Below are 22,931 nucleotides of genomic sequence, written 5' to 3'. Positions count from 1 at the left end.
AGCCGATTACAGCTGATCTCCCCACGTGATTCTCTCTTACCGTCTGTTCTTCAGCCCCGTGCTTTCCAGCGTGCCTGGGCTCGGCACCTCCACCACACACACCCTCTCCCACCTCCCCTCTCCCTGCCCCTGTTAAGGCCATGTCTCTGCAGCCAGGCTGGAGTTCGGTGCTGCATCGCAATGCCTGACCCTTCGCTCTCGTCCCGAGGTGTTTGCTCCTGGTCTCTGTCCGCGGACCCATCACTTTCTGGAGATACCTGAGCTTTCAGCAGCTCTCCGCTGGCTCGCACCTTAAGTTTTATTTTTATTTGTGGCTGTTGTCGCTCCCGGCTTTGGGCTCATGGGTTTCTATCTAACACGGCTCGCGGTGGCTCCTTATGGAACAATGATGGAACAGAACTAGTTGTTTTGTTTCTTAAAACAATCAGCAATCTTCCTACCCAGCCTCACCCCCACCACCACCACCCCCCCCCCCCCCACCTCCCCGCAAACCCCCCCTCCCCCTTAAAAACATCTCAACAGACCTAGCGGACGGAAGATGCAGAAAAGCATCAGGTACAATGAGGGACACGCTGTGTATTTAGCTCTGATCGCGCGTAAAGAGGGGACCAAACGCGGCTACCTGAGCAAGAAGACAGCGGAGAACAGCAAGTGGCACGACAAGTGGTTTGCCCTTTACCAGAATGTGCTCTTCTACTTTGAGAACGAGCAGAGTAGCAGACCCTCGGGGATCTATCTGATCGAAGGCTGTGCTTGTGAGAGGGTCCCGTCCCCCAAGCCCCCGACAATGGGCAAGGAGACCCTGGAGAAACAGGTATGAGACCGGTGCGGTGCAAAATTCCACGTGGAAATTCAGCTGCATCAGCTAGCTAGCTATCTGTCAATTGCACTTAGATCCAACTGTCAGGCTGCCTCACTAACAACTAGCTTGCCTGTCTATCAGTCTCCTGACTGGGTTTTGCAGTTGTCACTTTTGAAGAGGAAATTTGACAATTACTGTCATTTACAATGATCAGAAGTGCCAATAAAGGTGCCATCGCTAAGTAAAGCTCACGTGACTGTATTCATGCGGTCTACACACTCCCGGTTCTAGTTCTGTAATGAGCACTCAGACTCGTTTGTAACCTGCGCTGTAACTATGATGCCTTCATATCTTGTGGCTATCGCAATAGAAGTCAGAGCCCGTCTGGCGTCCGGTGATAGTTCTTTTGAAGAGCCGCTTCTGATAACCGTAAAACAACTTTTAATTAGTGTTGAAATTAATGATCAAACAAAAACATCCACTTCCCCCCCATCCCCAGGAATAAACGCTGGTATCATTTGGGCAGAAGCTTCTAAGACGCCAACATTTAATAAACAGCACATGGTAGAAGATGAAATCTCTTCAGTTAGCAACTTTTCAGTTCTGACACTACCTCTTTAAATAAGACCTGGTGAAAGACTGATGCTCCATTAGGAATATAACGCTGTCTTTTGTCGTATTAACAAATACAGAAAACTAGGTTTTCATTGTTCTGTTTCCAAGAAATATAGTTCAGCAAGATCCATAAACATCCAGGTGGGACAGTCGCTCGGTGATATAGGGAGACTAAAGCTTGCCTCGTGCTTTTTTAAAAAATATCTTGTTCCAAGTATTGCTTCTCTTTTTAAAATTTACCTCATACTAATTTTGTCACTTGTGGCGAAACTTGCTTCCAAAACGGATTTGAAATAAGGTTCACTCACTCTCTCCTCTTACCACAACTCATAGAAAATGTTAATTCAGTATGAAATCCAATTCTCTGGCGAAAGCATTTTATCTGGCAATTGATATTCGTGTTGGAACCAGGTAATCTGCATTCTTCATTGCATAAATACGATTATAGGCATTTTGTAGAATTTGGAAAGCAGAGATATCCTGTCATCATTACAAAATACTTCATGACTTTTTGGAAATAACCCAGGAATCAAGTTTCGAGATTTATCCTTTTTTTGAACGCACATGTCTGCACTGGTGGCGGACACTTGGGAATTATTACCAGGTTGTAATCTTAAACTTTGTGGCCCGAAGGCTACACTCTGAGCGTTACAGACTGGCTCTGCGCTAGTTATTTGTATTAAGCGCACACGCACACAAACAAACAACAAAACGTTGTGGAGTTATGTCATTTGCCCTACAGTCAAACACCATTTATAAATAGAAATGTGTCTGTACCACCTGACCTATCTTTAGTGCCAGGGAAAGAGAAAAACACTCCTGTAAAAATATTCAGCCTCTGTGGTTTTCCACTAATTAATGTACTTAACATTTGTGTGACTGTGCCTACGGGCGCAGTTAAAGATAAAACATAACATTGCATAATTCTGTGTTCATCTCAATTGGGTCATACTTTCCAAGTCACCAACTGTTACCTTAAGGAATTACAGACAATACATAGGGACGATACGGTAGTTTGAGTAGCCCTAATGTAATTGGACTCCAAACAAACATTAGTGTATCATAATAGTGTTATTCCACACTGGTACTGTGTGTGCCCACATTATTGTTTGTTATAATATTAACATAGTGAGCTTTATTTTCATTATTCCCTAGGGGTACAGGATATATCAGGGAGGTCTTATGGCGCAGTGAGTAGTGGCCCTGCCTATGGGCCAGAAGCTCTGGGTTTGAGTCCCACTCCAATGGCGGAATTTTACAGCCTCAATGTGGCAGGGGCAGGGCGTGAAATGCAGCAAGGCATTCAAAAGCCCATTGACTTTGGCGGGACCTTAAAATTCCACCCCAGGACTTGACAGTCAAGGAAGGTTTGTTCATAATGTGGCAGGTTGAGTATCAGCCTGCAAATCCCTTCAACACATGCCAATAGCAGGCAGTAAGAGTGGGGGAGATCTTTGCTCAGTCAGGTGATGGAAAGAATGCTGGAGCCTCTACCCCCAGTATCCATAGCTCCAGGCTACCACATGGGTATTAAAGTGCATGTTGCCACAGCAACTTAGACTCCCTGAGGGAACTGTAACACACCACCACCACAGGATATATCAATCCTTCAATAGCAATCTGCAAGGATAAACACTGCACACTGTTTAGACTCTGTAAGGGCTGGCAATCTTTTGGTCTGAAATGGTAACAAAAGGCTAGATGGCAAGGGCTGATTTTGTTGTATATTACCACTCCCGAATAATATTGAGAGCATGCTTGGAACATATTGTGTCTGAAACTTTATTCCTCCTCATTTTTTCACAGCTAGGAGGTAACTCATTCTAACATGTCTTCTTCAGATGGTTGTTTGTGACATTGTCAGCATTCATTCACCAGGACCTTCCCTTTTTAAAGCTCTAAGTAATTAAATATTTTGGGTTTGGCTGGCTTCTACAGAACAGCAAGTGTATGTAGGGTAGAACTTGTCTCTAGGATGTGGGAAATTTCAATGGACGTGTAACAGCTGATTCACTCAAATGGCCCATTCATTGAAAAAAATCTAACCAAAATCCATTTTCTTAAATATGGTTTATAGTTTAGTTGTATTTGTTGCATATCTCAATCAAAACCACTGTGTAAAAATAATTTGCTATTGGGTGTGAAATAGTGTTAGTGATAATAGTAGAGAGACACCAAATTCACTCGTATGATATTCCCTTGCCTACTATTTTAACTGTCATTCACCAATTTAATGCAAGTGTTACAATAGTACACAGAGGTTGTGACATATTACGTTTCAAAGTCATGAGGGATCTGGACAGAGTAAACAGGGAGAAACTGTTCCCATTCGTGAAAGGATTGAGAAAGAAAGGACAGATTTAACGTCATTTGATAAAGTGATATGAAAATAAACTTCTTCATGCAGCAAATGCTTAAGGTCTGGGATGCACTGTCTGAGAGTGTGGTGCAGGCAGGTTCAATCGAGGCATTCAAAACGGAACTTGATTGTTATTTGAAAAGGAACAATTTGCAGCATTGTGGGAGAAGGTGGCAAATGGCACTAAATAAATGGCACATTTATTTGGAGAGCTGGTGCAGAAACGATTGTAAAGATTCTGTGATGTATGCATTAAGCATTTTTTTGCTATTATCTGCAACAATAATTTTGAACTAAACTCTTATTATTTTTGTTGACAGAACTATAACCAATGAACAACCAATGATGTTGATTAAAGCAATTCCCTAAAAAAGAAATCTTCTTTAGGTGATCATGTTGGCTTCCCCCACACCCTCCCCTAATTAATATTACATCTCATTATGTAAGAAAGACATTTTGAAATAAATTATTAAAACTCAAGTCTTGTATTTATACATACCATCATTTCATTACCTTTTGACAAGTTTCCCTACCACAGATCTCCCTTTCTCCTGGCCTGATGAGTTGGCATTTTCTCTGTTGTTGGAGTTGGGATGTATTCCCCAGAGTGCTCTTACGATGTTTTGAAAAATCAAGGTGTTCCTTCATATTGTGTTTATACAATGTGATCAGAGTATATTGGTGTGATAATGTAATGGTTATGCCACTGAGATAATATTCTAAGAGTTGTGAGTTCACATATCACCACAATAAGTTATGAAATTCCAGCCAATAAATCTGGTAGTTTATGGTACATCAGAAAATGACTGTGAGCATTATTGGATTGTTGTTCAAAAACTCCAGCTGGATCACTATTCATCTACAAGAAAGGGATTAACCTATCAGCCCTACAGATGACAAAATTAAATTACTGCAGACGCTGGAAATCTGAAATAAGAGCAAAAAAAGCTGGGGCAACTCAGCATCAGTAGAGAGAAACAGAGTTAACATTTCAGCTCGATGACCTTTCATCAGAACTGAAGATAGATAGGCATGTAAAGGGTTTTTAGCCGGCGGAAGGGAGTTGGCGGCAGGAAGAACAAAGGAGAAGGTCTGTGATCGGGTGGAGGCCAAGGGAGATTAAATAACAAAAGATTTCATGATGCAACAGTGAAAGGGAGTGGTAATGGATATAGTAGAGAAACAAACATTGTGTCCAAATTAGGTGTGGATTGCTAAATAAAGACCTGCTGAATGCAACTTAATGAGAAAAAGAAAGAAATAAGATGAAGATCGACCCATCAAAACAAAAATGGAAAGAAACACATAGAATAAGGTGGAGACAGAAGTTATAATCTAAAGTTGTTGGACTCAATGTTGAGTCCAGAAGGTTGTAGAGTGCCCAGCCAAAAGATAAAGTGTTGTTCCTCGAGCTTGTGTTGAGCTTCACTGGAAAACTGTGGCAGGCCATGGACAAATAGGTCAGCATGGGAGTAAGGTGGAGAATTAAAATGACAAGCAACTGGAAGCTCAGGGTTGTGCTTGTGGGCTGACTGGAGGTGCTCTGCCAAGCGGTCACCCAGTCTGTGTTTGGTCTCCCCAATGTAGAGGAGACCACATCATGAATACTGAATGCAGTATACTAAATTGAAAGAAGTACAAATAAATTACTGCTTCTTTTGGAAGAAGTGTTACGGTCTTGGTCAGTGAACAGGGAGGAGGTGAAAGGGCAGATGTTGTGTATCCTACACTTTGACTGTTGCAGCATGAAATCTTTTATTATTAATCTCCCCTGGCCTCCACCTTATCACAGAGCTTCTCCTTTATCCTTCTTGGCCTTACTAGCTTAAAAGCTCTTATATTTCTTCAGTTCTAACCAAAGATTACGGACCTGAAATGTTAACTCTCTTTCTCGCCACAGATGCAGCCTGGCCTACTGAGTTTCTCCTGCTTTTTTTTCTCCTTATTTTAGTCCTAGTGTTGAGTCTGGTCCACATTATAGTATTGACTCTCAGGTCTCAATATTTATGAAGAGGCAGGGAGAGAGCTGGGTTAATTTGTTTGTGGCCAGGGAACCCAGAATTGTGGGGTATGTGGAGGTCTTGCTGAGTTTAGGACCCCATTTGAATTTTTTTTCACTGTTGGCCAGGCAGGCCTGCGGTACCAGGCCACAGGAGGAAGGGAGAGGTTGCAGGGACAGAGTTTGCAGGGAGGTAGATTGCGTTAGGCATTGTCTTGCTGGGTGATCAGCCTGGAGGCTGTGGGGAGGGTGTGTGGATGATGGAGATAGGGGAGAAAATTTGAGGCAGGTTAGCTTGGGGCCCGAGGGAAAGCACTCCTGCTCCTTCTGGCTGACAAGCAGTGCTGGAAAAGTACTGGCTCTTCTCATCTCCCTCCAGCTGCCTGGTTTCCCGAGGCCTGGAAAATCAGATCTGCAGCCATGAAATCTAAATGCCTGTTAAAATCTGAGGCAGCCTCACTGAGTTGTTGAAATTATTGGCTCACTCTTGCAAGCGGTTCACAGGCCTGCCGCCCCACCCGCCCCAGTTAAACCGGAAGTTGGTGCATTCTCAGCAGGCTTTGGGTTTGGGTTTCACATTTTAGGAATTTAACCACTCCAGCTCCTCTCCCACTGATCCTGACAAATTAAAATTTCCCTCTTGATATTCTCTGAATTGCATAAACAATCAATACGGCCAACTACTTCTCAGAGTAGCAAGGAATTACTTTAAATTCAACTTTGCCAGTCGCTCACGTGCCAAAACCAAATAGGATTTCTGCCCCGATATATTTTTAAAAATATCCCTATAACATGCTAAATGTATCCACGAACCTGCTTTTTGTTTTTCTGAGGACCTTCATGAGTGTTTTTATTTAAAGACTGCCAGCCTTTCCTGTAAGCTTCAATTTTAATTTTTCATTTATGCCCAGAGTTATGACTCACAGTTTAAGCCAAATCCTACAGCCTGAGGGTGAAGTGTGAACAACTTCCCAGTATACTTCAGTCACATTTTGTTGACTGAAATGGCTCGGGCACAAAAATCAAGGCTGACAGTCTAATGCAGTACTGATGGAGCACTGCACAGTCAAACAGAGGCCCTATCTGCTTGCTCAGGTAGATGTAAAAGATCTCGCAGCACTATTTCAAAGGAGACCCTATGACCTGGCCAATATTTATCCCTCAATCAACAACCAAAAAGAGATTGTCCGGTCATGATCACATTGCTGTTTGTGGGAGTTTTCTGAATGCACATTGACTGCTGTGTTTCCTAAATTACAATAGTGACAACACTTCATTGGCTTTAAACTGCATCAAAAATGGTCATGAAAAGCGCTATATAAATGCTCGTCTTTCCTTCTTTTAATTCCTGTAACAGTATCAATTTGGTTGTTTTCCAAAAGCAACATGATAAATTCTGGCAGTTCTGTTCAGGTAAGCTTAATTATTAAGTTTTTTTAAAAAAAAAATTGTGAGGTAGAATGGAAAACAAATATTCACTTCAAAGGGGAGGTGGTGGCATAATGGTACTATCACTGGACTGGTAATCCAGGGACCCAGGGTAATCCTTTGGGGACCTGGGTTTGAATCCCACCACAGCAGCTGGTGGAATTTGAATTCAGTGAAAAATCTGCAATTAGAAGTCTGATGACCATGAAACCATTGCCAATTGTTGTAAAAACCCATCTGGTTCAATAAGGCCCTTTAGGGAAGGAAATCTACTGTCCCTACCTGGTCTGGCCTACATGTCAGACCCACAGCAATACAGTTGACCTCTGAATGCCCTCTAAACAAGGGCAATTAGGGATGGGCAACAAATGCTGGCTGAGCCAGCTATGACCACATCCCATGAACAAATAATAAAAAAAAGAGACAGTAATGACTACATACTTATTTAAAGTGGAATCTATCATTGTAGAAATTCTGTTTGTGTACAGCTTCAATTTGTTTGATTTTGGAAATGATTTGGATACAAACTGGCCCACATGGAATTTAAATAGATTTTCATTTAAACATTTACAAGCAATAACTTATTGTTTTACTTCAAAAGTGTCAAACTGAGAAAGATAAACAGAGACACTGTCTTGCTTATGTTTACAACACCAAAACAAATCATCATTTACATAAGATTGGTTTTGCAGAGTGAGTGCAATGCTAATTAAGTGTTGAGGAAGAGGTACCAACCCTTCCTCAGAACTGTACATTGATGAGAGGTACAGAACTTTTGCTGATAGCCCCATGTCCTGTATATTTCTAGAGCTTTGATTGGCCAGTGATCTGGGAGACTGCTTGAAGTCTTATGTTTCAGCTCCCTGTATTTGTTATTTATAGTCATACTGTGCTCCTGCCATCTTCCAGAAAGTGACAATGGGACCCCCAGAGAGTGGCCAAACTTGAAGATGGCAGGTTTGAATCTAATTTCATTTTCTCATTGAGTAAATTCTTATTAAGACCCCACTCTGAGTCATTGCCCTTACCTCCGGTCCCATGATCGAAGTGTCCCTTATTTTAATTCTTAAGAGTTGGTCACCCTGCTTTAAGATGAAACTTAAGATTCTAGCCCACTGGACTTTGAATGAAACATTAAACTGAAGCCTTTATACCTTTTTGAGTGAATGCAAAACTTTTCTGGCACTATTTGAAGGAAATTCTAATGGTATCCAAGCCAATATTCCTCCCTCAATAAACACTACTAAAGGAATTATGGTTTGGTCATTCTGTGGCCACATCATGGAGAATTCAGCAAAGATCAATGATCTGGGATAATTTGATAGGATGGATTGACACACTGACCTGCCGAGACACTGAAACGCTGCTTAATAATCCCTTCCCTAACTATCGACTCCATGGCTCTCCCGGCAAAAATTTGTAATTAAGCCAGCCTATTTGCAACCTTGCTATCCAATTTGATCCTGAGATGAGCTTCCAATGTCATATCTGTACCATCACTAAGACTGTCTATTTCCACCTCTGTAACATCGCCCGACTCTGCCCTTGTCTCAGTTCATATGCTGCTGAAACCCTCATTCATGCCTTCGTTATCTCTAGCCTTGACTATTCCAGTGCATTCCCAACAGGCCTCCCATGTTCTATCCTCTGTAAACTTGTGGTCATCCAAACTGCTGCTGCCATGTCTTAACTCGCACCAAGTCCCATTCCCTTATCACTCCTGTGCTCGCTGACCTACATTGGTTCCTGATCAAGCAATCTCTTGACTTTAAAACTCTTATCCTTGTTTTCAAATTCCTCCATGGCCTTGCACCCATCCTCCATTTCTGTAATCGCTTCCAGTCCCACAAACCCCTGAGATATCTGCACTTCTCTAATTCTGACCTTTTGAATATCCCCAGTTATAATTGCTCCACCGTTGGTGACTGCACCTTCAGTTGCCTAGGCCCTAAACTTTGGAATACCCTCCCTATACCTCTCTGCCTCTCTATCTCATTTTGTTCCATTAAAACACTCTTTAAAACTTATCTCGTTGACAAAGCTTTTGATGATCTGACCTAACATTTCTCTTTTGCAGCTCGTTTTCATATTTTGTTTTGTAAAGGCCCTGTGAAGCACCTTGGGATGTTTTATTATGTTATAAGCGGCGAATTCAAATAAGTTGTTGGCTTTAAGTCCAAAGTCATACTTACTTACATCGAAATCCATTTGTCACAGTTCTTTGCATTCACATAATCTGTTAAAATCTCTTTTTGTAATTTTATGCTCCAACTACACTGTTTACCAGCTTTGAAAGTTTTCTGCCATCAGGACCGAAGCGGGTTCCGACCCTGCTGGTTTTGGCTGGCCGCATGGTGTTGTGATCCTCCAATCGAGAGGTCACCTCTATATTCAACATCAAATTAAGAATGGTGGGTGGGGTTCCTGAGGCAAGAAGGCCAATCAGAGGGTCCAAAGCTCAGGATGGCTGGTAGCCTGTGACAGGCATAGGATTGTGAGGGCGCCTTAAAACATTGGTGCTCTCAAGAATTCTGAAAATTTGAAAAGAAAGAAAGGCCACAGCTTTCAGGCAATTTTTGTGGAGGGTGAATCCCCCCCGCCACCACAGGATTGCTTGTGGCTGTGCCCGTCACCTTCATATCGTGATGGGATCATTGAGAGGAGGAGTCGATGGCTCCTGGCACTGTCAACAACTGACCCCAATTAGTCCCTTAATTGGCCTAATTGGCTACTTGTCACTGCTGGGTGGGAAGCTGCTGTCATGTCGACCCACCTCCGGTAAGGTTGTTTGGAAGCTCGAGAACATCTGGGAGCTGATCTGATGCACATTTTTCAAGTTTTGCTCCTGGTCCCATCTTCAACTCTGCTCTGGACCAGCTTATATTTCAACTCTTTCTTGGACTCGAACTCAAGTTCTGTCGAAGGGTCATGAGGACTCGAAACGTCAACTCTTTTCTTCTCCGCCGATGCTGCCAGACCTGCTGAGTTTTTCCAGGTAATTCTGTTTTTGTTCTGCCTCTGTGGGGATGGTAAGATTCTGCCCAATGTCACCTTATCTTCATATCATCAAGCTTGGATGCTGCCTGATCTACAGAGTGTTTCCAGCATTTTCTGCCTTCATTTCACTGAGCAATTTGTTTGGTTAGGCCACCAGAACTTTGGTATAATTAAACAGAAAACATTTTGTAATTCAGTAAAATTGCTAGCCAATATTAACAGTTCCCTAACCTATAGTAAACAGCATTCACAAATGCAATTTAACAATGAAATATAAATACGCCAGACCTTCTTCAACAGCTAGCAGCCAAAGAATCTATATTATTAATCCTAGTCTAAGGATATTAAGCATAAGTTGGAGAGATTTTCCTCAAGGGCAGGATTGCTGCCAGAAGTGGGTCGAGGCAGGATTTCCACCAGCCGATCCAATCCTGATGTGATTCTTCCTCTAGTTTCTTGGTTGGGTCAACCAAGCATCCCAGTGGTGGCCCACTGCTGCAGAAAATGGAATGTATCAGGATCTATTTTAAAGGAGGCACAAGCCTCCTAATTTTGTTGGGTCCAATTTTAATTTTTTTATTCTTTTGTTGGACCTGAACATCACTGGCAAGGCCAGCATTTGTTGCTCATCCTTATTGGCTCTTGAGAAGGTACTAGTAAGCCACCTTCTTGAGCCACTACATTCCATCTGGTGTAGGTACAGTGCTGTTGGGAAGGGAGGCTCTGAACGAGCTCAACTGCAAAATAATCAGCAGTTGGAAGAATAAGAAGTGGTCAGATTGTCTTCCTTGATGTCACAAAGATATTCAATGTTCCTCCCACAACCATAATCCACTCATCACCTCTTCACTGGCCATGGCCTCCATCAGCAATGCAGAGTAGAGAAGGAAATCTCGAATCCTAAGCTTTGCCCCTTCGTCACAATTTATGTGCAGATGGACAAGCAGTGTCTTTGGTAGCAGTGAGGGCATCGCAAAACTTAGCAGCCAGTTTAGGAAAGGAAGGCCTTCCCATCCAACTTTACTCAATTCCCCACTTTAGGTGCCAATTCAGGGAACATCCTTGCTGATGGGTTTGCAATCATTATTTTTTTTACCCATCCATAGCGTTTTAAAAATATAATTTGTCAGTTCATTAAGTACTGCCAAAATGTAAATCTAGTCATCTTTAATGTATTGCTTTTCTTACAACTGCACACACTTCCTGAGTCACAATTTTGTCACATAATATAAAACTGTGAACACTTGCCGATGCCTGGAGTCAGGCTTAACAGTAACATCTATTTACATTTCTTTCAGTTAGTCACACTAGCGTTACACCTCCTTTGCTTTATATTTCAGTTCAGTCTTCCTATATGGCACTGCTATCCATCTTTGATTCTATTATCATTCATTGTATGTCCTCCAAATCGCTCAAGCTCTTTTTTTTCACTCCAACAAAGCTGCAAATATTTTAGTTTGCATCAAAGGCCTTTATTTTTGTTCACTCTGCCAGAACTTACTTCTTTGTATCATAACGTTTCTGCAATCTTTTCTCACTGGTATCATCCATCACTATTGCAGCTTCTCACTCTTTACCCCAAGTCAAACTCATCTGTTTCCCTTCCTGGTTACTATGGCTGCTGACTGTTCATTCTGAGGCACTGAGAGCCCACATTTAATATTTTAATGCCAGTGTCAACAAATAAGGAAATAAATTAAACTAGTGTAACTTTACAGACATGCTGATAACCCTGGTTTAAAAATCCTTTCTTCAATTCTAGCCTTTCCGGCTCCTGCCTGTTCTCTCCATGTCCACAATTTTAATTTCAAAACTGTCACCATCTTTTGAAAGTTAATAGTGAATCTTCTAATGCTGTTGCTGATGAGTTAACTACAGTGGTAAGTAGCTTGGTGGTTATTTAATTGGACTGGAAACCCAGGCATTGTAAGTTCACAATCCCACCATGGCAAGTTGTGATTTGAATTCAATGGCCTGGATTTTTGCTCCCCCATCAGGAGCACAGTCAGGATATTTCCCGGCTCTGCGAACCTGATCTGGGAGAAAGTGGCCTAGAAGGTGTGATATTTGTTCTGGGGTGCTGGAGTTCCCTGGGAATCAGGCTGGGTGACCCCAGAGTGAGTGTGGAGGATGCTGGGTGCAGAGGTGGGCTGGGAGGAAGGCATGCCTCAGTGCACAGGCCCTGAATCAAAGCTTTAAAAAAAAACAGAAACATAAAACAGCCATCCACTCCTCACCACTCACAGCACACACTCCCCATTGCCCATACAGGACAACTCTTGTCATCTCATGCTACCCCACCCACACCATGGCCCCCACAACCTCCATGCCAACCTATGCCCTTCTGCTGTACCCTCATGGCCCCCTTTACCCTCCATGCCAACCTATGCCCCCACCCACCCTCATGGCCCTTTATAACACCATGCCAACTTAGTGTTAATTCAAACCAACCTATGATCCCCACCCAGCACCCTTTGCCCTTACACCTACCTTGCTAACCGAACCAATATCCACCATGGCCAAACTTCAGGTCTCATGCTGAGATTAAATAAAATAAAAGTTCCAAGTGTCTATTGCAGGCTTTATTTAAAAAACAATACACTCTCATTCATAAAAACCCATTTCCTACATTCACATTCCTTCAGCTACATTATTCAGTTCAACAACTATATTATTCCTTTCAACGACAAAAATGTCATTCAATTGCATGATACTGTCTAAAAACCAAGCCTTGGAATTCATAATCCCTCCTCAAAGAGTCCATAACTATTCGGAGATATCAATCAAACTGTGAAATCACATGAAGCCTACTGTGATAATGTGTAGTTATGAAATCAGTCATGCAGCACTAATTCAGTAATGGTAACCCTTAGGCTTATGTCAACAGGTAGAGTGAAATAGCAAGCAATCATTTTTCTAACACTCCAGACAGTTTTTTTCAAAGAGTTAAAGGGCAGGAATTTTAAATGCCTTGAAAGCTTGACAGCTCATTTTGACAGTTCATCTTGACCCTTTTGATAGTTATTCTTGACAGTTTGAATGAGGTTATGCGCTTTTTAAATAAACATTCATGCCCAATTTTAGCAATCCCAAAGGGCACCTGACCTCCCCCAATGGTGTCCTGGGACCATATATAAAGAGGTACATTACCTCTCCAAAAAGGTACTCTGGCTATCTAAACAAATCCACAAAGTTCAGATCTGCTCCTGCCAGATCAAATCTGCACATGTTGGGTTTCACATGCCTGGGTCACCAAAACCACACGAGTGGGGGCAGCTGTTGATTGTGGTGGGCAGCTGCCTCCACGCAATGTGCAATCTGGGCCCATTCCTGCTCCCATGAAAATGGTAGGTGCTGTGTTCAGGGCTGGGGCATCCTGATTCAGGCCTCTTCTGCCATTTTTGCAATGACAGAGTAGCTATCCATTGTTGCAAAATTCCAGGCCAATAGGCCTGGTGATTTGTGAGCTGTTTTAAAAAAGACAGTTGGTTCACCAATGTCTTTCAGGGAAGGGAATCTACTACCTCTACCCGCACTGCACTGCTCCTCAATTCATTTCATTTCTCATTTCTAATTACGTTGACTCTCTAATTGGTATTCAAACTATTCATATATTCACATTAATTTTTTACAGCCAGTATGTGCAATATATTTTCTTTGTAAATTCTTACTTCCATTCCTGGGACTTATGCTCTTCTTCTACCCACCAACCACAATTTAATTCCTTGCCATCTGTGCCTAATGCGCACTTTTTCCTTCCTCATTAGACACACACTGCATACTTCACCCACTCTTCTTTTTCTGCCCCATTGCTCACTTGTTTTCCTTTCTTCTCCGCTACTCCGCTTGATATTTTTCATCTGCTATACACCACTTGTTTTTTTTCTCATCTTCACTCCACCAATTCCCCACTCTATTCACTTCTGCTCTTACCTTTCTCTGCATTATTGCACTTTTTCCCACTGCTGATAACTTCCAATAATTTGTACCCAACCCTGTCCTGCTTTTTGCCAAGGTAACCATGCTGCTTCCTGTTAGCCACTCTCTTTTTTGTTGTTTTTTCATGGGATGCTTGCATCGCAGGCAAAGCCACCATTTGATACTAATCTCTGATTTCCCTCAGGAAGGTGGTGGTGAGCTACCTTTTTGAACTGCTGCAGTTCATCTGATGTAGCTACAGTGCTTCTAAAAAGAGAGTTTCAACATTTGGATTCAGTGACAGTGAAGAAATGGCGATATAGTTCCAAGTTAGGATGGTGTGTGGCTTGGAGGGGAACTTGCAAATAGTGGTGTTCCCATGCATCAGCTGCCCTTGCTCTTCCTTGCTCTTCTAGTAGAGGTCATGGGTTTGGAATGTGCTGTCGAAGGACATTTGATGAGTTGCTGCAGTGCATCTTGTATATGCTGAACACAACTGCCATTGTGCATCAGTGGCGGAGGAGTGAATGTTTAAGGTGGCGGATGGGGTGCCAGTCAAGCAGGCTGCTTTGCACTGGATGGTGTCAAGCTTCTTGAGTGTTGTTGGAGCTGTATTCATTCAAGCAAGTGGAGAGTATTCCATCACACTCCTGACTTGTGCCTTGTAGATGGTGGACAAACTTTGGGGAATCAGGAGATGAGTTACTTGCACAGGATTCTTAGCCTCTGACCTGCTATTGTAGCCACAGTATTTACATGATTGGCATGTTTACATGTTTCTGATTTACAGGATTTACATGTTTCTGGTCAATGGTAACCCCCCAGGATATTGATAGTGAGGGGATCAGTGATTGTAATGCTATTAAATTTCAAGAGAAATGGTTAGACTCTCTTGTTGGAGATGATCATTAGCACTTGTATGGTGTGAATATTGGTTGCCACTGATAAGCCCACTTATGTTGTCCAGGACTTGCTGCATATGGCATCAAGTAGCCAACAAAATGAAGTCAATGGAACCATGGGGGAAACTCTGCTGGCTGGAATCATACCTAATACTGCTTCTGTATCTGAGGAGTTGTGAGTGTTGCTGAACATTATGCAATCGTCAGCAAACATCCCCACTTCTGACCTTATGATGGAGGGAAGATTATTGATGAAGCAACTGAAGATGTTTGGGTCTTGGAAACTAGTCTGAGGAACTTCTGCAGTGAAGTCCTGGGGCTGGGATGTTTGGCCTTCAACAACCACAATCATTTTCCTTTGTGTTAGGTATGATTCCAGCTAGCAGAGCGTTTCCCCCATGATTCCCATTGACTTCATTTGCTGGGCTACTTGATGCCACACTTGGTCAAATGCTGCCTTGATATCAAGTCAGTCACTCGTCTCACCTCTGGAGTTCAGCTCTTTTGCCCATGTTTGGACCAAGGCTGTAATGAGGTCAGGAGCTGAGTGGCTCTGATGGAACCCAAACTGAACATCAGTGAGCAGGTTATTGATGCATATGTGCTGCCTGATAGCACAGTCAATGACACCTTCCATCACTTTGCTGATGATCAAGAGTAGACTGATGGGGCAGTAGTTGGCCAGATTGGATTTGCTCTGCTTTTTGTAGACAGGACATACCTGATCAATTTTCCACATTGCAGGGTAGATCCCAGTGTTTAGCTGTTTTTCTAATACCAAACCTCATCTACCACTCACCATACATTTTTCTCCCCTCAAATACTTGATTCTGCTTAATATATCACCACCATCTTGTACTACATACATTTGAGAATTGTCAATTGAGAATTTTTTCTTATCTTCACAATTTTCCTATTGCACACTACTTTTATAAAACAAGCTACCTGGTACTCACTATGTACAATGCTACAGAAGGTCTGCTAGTACATGTATTAAAAATTGAGATTGCAGAAAAACACTCCAGATTCTGCTTTTTGTGTTAAACATCAACAGATCATATAAGTACAAGAAATAATTATGTCAGGCTGTTTTTTTTTCTGTCTGGAGCCAGAAAGTAACAAGCACATTCCAAGTTGCAAACACACCTCACCAAAGAGTAATTAAACTCAGGAGCCCAAAAATTCCACTGGGCCAATGCATCCTGAATTAGGCCCCCTGGGATCTAACCTGCAATCTCCTTTCTCTTCCATTTATATAAATGAATATAGGCAGATGCAGAATAATTGCACTTTCTGATAATAACAAATTAATGGGTATCATAACTCATGAGAAAGATTGCAAGACATAAGCAGGTTGGCTGAGGGGTCAGATAAGTAATCAATGCACTTCAAAGCAACTAATACGAAGCATTACATTTTGGGGAAAAAAGTGCAAGGAAGAGTGTCATAAATGATGAATCCCATAGTCAAGTGAAAGAAAAGAAAAATCTAAAGGTTCAAATAAACTAGGTAATAATAAAAAATAGGATGTAGCCAGTAAACACTTTTGAAATGGAATTATTGGCACATTTAATATAAAGGAAAGTAAAGCTTAATCTGTAAAAGATACTGGCAAGTTCACAATTGCAGCATTACTCCCAAATTTTAGAACATTAGTTCGGCCCCTACTGGTGTTTCATATCTAATTCTGGGCACCACAGATTAGAAATGAGTGAAATCTTTGGAAAGCACTCAGAAGAGATTTACTAGAATTGTTCCAGTGATGGGGAATTTCATTGAGGTGGATTGACTGGAAAAAAATGGGTTTTCTCCTTGGAACAGAGAAGGCTAAGAGGACATTTGACAGAAGTGTTTAAAGCCATGAACAGTTTAGATAGGGTAAATAAATAGAAACTGTTTCCAATGACTAAAGGGTTTGGTAATGAGAGGCTGCAGGAACAGAAGTGATATCAGGGTAAACTCATGCAATGAATGATTAGTGTTTGGAATGCACTGCCTAAAAGGATGGGGGATACAAATCCAATAGCAGAATTTAAAATGGAATTGGATAAATACTTGAAGGAGATTAAGTTACAAGGAAAAAGAGGGGGAGTGGCACTAACTGGATTGCTCTTAGAAAGAGCTGGTACAGACTCAACGGGCCAAATGGCCACTTTCTGTCATGTACTGTTCTATGGTTCTTCCAATAACGTCTGTATCTTTGATAGAAGATCAATGGACATGCTAAATGTCATTTTTCACCATTTATACTCTTTCTGTAGGGGTTCCACTGAATGGGGAGATGCTTTGGCAATTCCAAGTGATTGTGTGCAAATTGTGTACCCCCTTATAGTAAGAATATTAATGTCAATGAATGGGTACAGTGAAGGCTCACTGAAATGACTCCAAGGATTAGAGTTTTATTTAATAAAAAAAGGTTTGACCTTTTCCATTCTCTGGGCAGGAGAAGTTGAAGAGAAATCCAATATAATTTTGCAAATTGGTAACAATGGTGACACAAGCTGAGGACAATTATTTGAAGATTAATCGAGGAAGTTAGAAAAATATTTTTCACACAAGATTATGACAACATGGAATATATAGGGGGAAATAGTGGTGGAGCAGACAACTCTGCTCTAGCACTCGCATAGGTGCAATGAGACAAAATGGACTCCTTCTATGTTGCTATTTCTAACATTCTACGAAAAAAAGCTGAAAGCATTGATTCCCTGCAGAGCACCCGGACCAGATCTGATCTAGAATTTGTAGGAGGTACAAATTACTCCTCTTGTAATTCAAATGAAGTATTAATCGAACATGTTGAGCACTAAATTCGCATTTTGTTGTGTTATTTAAGTTGTTTAATTTGAGTTATTTGGCAATTAAAAATATTTTGGCTTGTAAATCTTTTTGAATTATCAGAAGCAGGCAGGGGTTCGAATTGAATTTAGAGAATGGCTCGTGCAGCCCTGTTCTTTAAAGATGAGAACCATAAACCACCTGGATGCTGCTGTGATGATGTGCTCAAGATTCACACATGAATAATGAACACTTGGGAAAGGTGGTGGAGAGCAACCAGTGTTGAAGGAATCATAACCCAGCAAGGTTCATTGCCTCCAGGCAAAAAATTTGATGAGGGGGAAATAAATTCAAACATTTTAAAAAACATTGAGTTAACAACACTCATAACTTTTCAAAACAAAAATAACAATAAAAATACCTGGATAAACTCAGCAGGTCTGGCAGCATCTGCGGAGAGGAACACAGTTAACGTTTTGAGTCCATATGACTCCTCAACAGAACTAAATAAAAATAGAAAAGAGGTGAAATATAAACTGGTTTGGGGAGGGGGGGGGGGGGGGGGGGGGGGGGGGGGGGGCGGGGGGTGGGTGGGGGTGGGGGGCTGTGGGACAGGTAGAGCTGGATAGAGAGCCAGTGATAGGTGGAGATAGCCAAAAGATGTCATAGACAAAAGGACAAAGAGGTGTTGAAGGTGGTGATATTATCTAAGGAATGTGCTAATTAAGGGTAGAAAGCAGGACAAGCAAGGTACAGATAGCCCTAGTGGGGGTGGGGTGCAGGAATCAAAATAGGCTAAAAGGTAGAGATAAAACAATGGATGGAAATACATTTAAAATAATGGAAATTGGTGGGAAAAGAAAAATCTGTATAAGTTATTGGAAAATAATTTTCCGACTAAGCACATTACAGCCTTCTGGACTGAATTTTGAGTTTAACAATTTTAGATCATGAACTCTCTCCTCCATCCCCACCCCCTTTCTGATCCCCCCCTTTTTTTCCAATAATTTATATAGATTTTTCTTTTCCCCCCTATTTCCATTATTTGTAAATGTATTTCCAACCATTGTTTTATCTCTACCTTTTAGCCTATTTTGATTCCTTCACCCCACCCCCACTAGGGCTATCTGTACCTTGCTTAACCTGCTTTCTACCCTTAATTAGCACATTCCTTAGATAATATCACCACCTTCAACACCTCTTTGTCCTTTTGTCTATGACATCTTTTGGCTATCTCCACTTATCACTGGCCCTCTATCCAGCTCTAATTATCCCACCGCCCCCCCCCCCCAAACCAGTTTATATTTCACCTCTCTTCTATTTTTACTTAGTTCTGTTGAAGAGCCATACAGACTCGAAACGTTAACTGTGTTCCTCTCCGCAGATGCTGCCAGACCTGCTGAGCTTTTCCAGGTATTTTTATTTTTATTTTTGTTTTGGATTTCCAGCATCTGAAGTTTTTTGCTTTTTACTCATACCTTTTCAGTTGTTAATGCTAGAAAGGTTTAACATATTCATACTCACTAAAAATTACAGGATGCTGCCCATAAAAGCCTTATATAACAGCATGTATCTATTTATTTTGCATGACCTGGAATGTCTAATTTAATCAGTTCTTAGAAACTGCATGTCAACAAATAGTAATGGAACTAGAATCTCCTTAGCACTTGAGCCAGATTAAAGATTCAATTTTATTGTGTCTCTACAAAATAAAGTTCAATGTCGAGTTCTAAAATTCTATCAAATAGTAATGCAAATGTAAGCTGATTTAAAAAAAAGCATGAGGTGCTACTTAAAAATTTTAATGAGGTCTATTTCTCAGCACCAAAGAATCTTATTTTAAGGTAAAATTGTAATTGCTTACCTTGAAACTTAGATTTTAATATTGTGAATATTGAAACTCATTTCACGGCATTATATGTTGTGTAGAATCGCTAAGAATTCAAAGTTCGAATGAGATAATGGCAAATCTAGTGATATTTTACATTCACTAATGGAAATTGTACATATATGTCGGCTAATGTTCTCTGGTATAACTGAACTTCGGAACATTTACTTTTCTAAATTTCAAAACTCAAGGTTTTTCATTGCCAAATCTATGGTACGATCATTAATATTTATCTTCCTGACCTCCCAGGGGGTCGAGCCAAATAAGGGGCTTTTTGATATCCCAGGCACCACATCAACTGGAACACAGGAAAAATTTCAGCAGCAGAGTTTGTGCAGGTTTTTGTCACTAAACTCTTCCTGCCTTCAGTCTCATGAAAGTAGCAGTGATCTGGATTTACTCTTTTTCTTCTTCCTTCTCCACGCTTCCATTTTCCTCTGCAGGTAAATAACTTGTGGAGTAATAGCGCTTCTAACTAGCTGGGCATTTTGTCAGAATCTATTTTCTGTTTTCTCTCTCTAAGTGCAAGATGTACATACATAGGAACAAATAAATTAGGAGCAGGAATAGGCCTTTTGGTCCTTTGAGCCTGCTGCATAATTCACTAAGATCGTAGCTGATCTGATTGTGATCTTAACTCTACTTTCCTGTGTACCCTATACCCTTTGACTTCCTTGTGAATCAAGAATCGATCTAACCCAGCTTAAAAATATTCAACGATCCTTCTTCCACTGCACTCCGGGGCAGAGAATTTCACAGACTAATGATCTTGTGAGATTCTTTTAGTTCTCCTCTGGAAAATTCATATCTTCATAAAAGTTATCGGTCTCAACGAGGATTGTAACAATCACTATTCACAATCAAAGAAACAGCCAGGCAGCATACTCACAAAACTCTCTCATGTCACATTCCAGCTGGGTGCAATCATAAGGAGATTTGCTCTCTGTTTCTCTTAACTCTGTTGAGTGCTAAAATAATGGATTGATTAATATTGGGAGATGTTAAGAGATACCATTTCTCCCCATCTCTGTCTTAAATGGGAGACCCCTTATCAGTGCCCTCTAGTTCCAGTCTCTCCCCTAAGGACAAACACTCTCTCAGCATCCACCCTGTCAAGCTCCCTCAGGATCTTATATGTTTCAATAAGATCACCTCTCATTCTTCTAAACTCCATTGGATACAGGCCCAACTTGTCCAACCTTTCGAATATTACATTTATATTACATCGCGTTCACCAGCGAAACTGGCCATTCAGCCCAAATGGTCTAGTATGCTGTTTGGTAATAGGTTAACCTGAGAATGTCTACAGTTTAAATACATGGGCCAGGATTTTACATTAGTCGGGCAGGCTCAGCGGGAGTGGACAGGGGCAGTCGCAGAGCCAACCGCCGCCCACGATCAGCTCTGCATCACAATTTCACGCGGGCAGGCCAACTAAGGCCCGCCCAGTTTGGATCATGAGCTGTAGTGCTGAGCACTACCTGTGCACACAGGGGAGGAGGAAGAGTTGGGTCCAGCATTCTTTTGTGCATGCGTGCAAAAGAGCGCTTCAGTCTCCCTGAGAGCTGCCTCAAGGAGATTGAAGCACTTTTTAAAAAGATAAAAACATTAAAAATTTAATGAAACATGTCCCCTTATGTGACTGTGTCACATGAGATGGGACATGTTTTTATTTTTCAAAGGAATTTTTTACTTAATTTGTAATAAGCTTTAGGAAACCTCATCCCGCTCATGGATGAGGCTTCCTAAAAAATGTAATGGCCGCTTGGCCTTTTCGCCTGTCCGCCAACCATGGTGCTAAATGGGATAGATTTTGAACAGATCTGGCGACTCAAAACTGGCCATCCATGAGGCACTGTGGGTCATCAGCAGTAGCAGAATTGTACTTGAACACAATCTTTAGCCTCATGGCCCGACATTTCCCCCACTCTACCATCAAGCCAGGGGATCAACCCTGGTTCAATGAAGAGTGCAGGAGGACATGCCAGGAGCAGCAACTGGCATGCCTAAAAATGAGGTGTCAACCTAGTGAAGCTAGAACACAGGACTACTTGCGCACCAGACAACATAAGCAGCAAGTGATAGACAGGGCTAAGTGATTCCACAATCAACGGGTCAGATCTAAGCTCTGCAGTCCTGCCACATCCAGTAATGAATAGTGGTGGACAATTAAACCACACACTGGAGGAGGAGGCTCCACAAATATCCCCATCCTCAATGATGGAGGAGCCCAGCACATCAGTGAAAAAGATAAAGCTGAAGCATTTGCTATAATCTTCAGCCAGAAGTGCCGAGTGGATGATCCATCTCAGCCTCCTCCGGAGGTCCCCAGCATCACAGATGCCAGTCTTCAGCCAATTCAATTTACTCCATGTGATATCAAGAAATGGCTGAAGGCACCGGATACTGCAAAGGCTACGGGCTTTGACAATAATCTGACAATAATGCAAAAGACTTGTGCTCTGGAGCTTGCCATGCCCCAAGCCAAGCTGTTCCAGTACAGCTACAACACTGGCATCTACCCGGCTATGTGGAAAATTGCCCAGGTATGTCCTGTACATAAAAAGCAGGACAAATCCAACCTGGCCAATTACCTCCCCATCAGTCTACTCTCTATCATCAGTAAAGTAATGGAAGGGGTCATCAACAGTGCTATCAAGCAGCACTTGCTTAGCAATAACCTGCTCACTGACACCCAGTTTGGGTTCCGCCAGGACCACTCAGCTCCTGACCTCACTATAGCCTTGCTTCAAACATGGTCAAAAGACCTGAACTCCTGAGGTGAGGTGAGAGTGACTGCCCTTGACATCGTGGCTGCATTTGACCGAGTGTGATATCAAGGGGCCCTAGCAACACTGGAGTCAATGGGAATCAGGGGAAAACGTCTCCACTGGTTGGAGTCATACCTAGCACAAAGGAAGATGGTTGTTGGAGGTCAGTCATCTAAGCTCCAGAAGATCACTGCAGGAGTTCCTCAGGGTAGTGTTCTAGGCCCAACCATCTTCAGCTGCTTCATCAATGACCTTCCTTCCATCATGAGGTCAGAAGTGGGAATGTTCACTGATGATTGCACAATGTCCATCACCATTCGTGACTCCTCAGATACTGGAGCAGTCCGTGTCCAAATGCAGCTAGACCTGGACAATATCCAGGCTTGGGCTGACAAATGGCAAGTAACATTCGTGTCAAGCAATGACCATCCCCAACAAGAGAGAATCTAACCATCACCCCTTGATGTTCAATGA

At 41.9% G+C, this 22,931-nt stretch overlaps 1 protein-coding gene across 1 annotated transcript in view; it reads left to right on the top strand.

Moving 5' to 3' along the window:
* The first annotated feature begins 538 nt into the window (after positions 1-538).
* rasgrf2b (Ras protein-specific guanine nucleotide-releasing factor 2b) overlaps positions 539-22,931 on the top strand; it is a 265,513-nt gene continuing 243,120 nt past the window's right edge. The window contains exon 1 of the mRNA XM_041185342.1: positions 539-814. Within this exon, the coding sequence (XP_041041276.1) occupies positions 539-814 (276 nt within the window). The remainder of the gene's footprint in view (positions 815-22,931) is intronic.

Source organism: Carcharodon carcharias, chromosome 4, assembly GCF_017639515.1.
Source record: "Carcharodon carcharias isolate sCarCar2 chromosome 4, sCarCar2.pri, whole genome shotgun sequence".
NCBI lineage: Eukaryota > Metazoa > Chordata > Chondrichthyes > Lamniformes > Lamnidae > Carcharodon > Carcharodon carcharias.
Note: the sequence above shows the minus strand (reverse complement) of the source record. Positions and strands in the feature narration are given on the sequence as shown.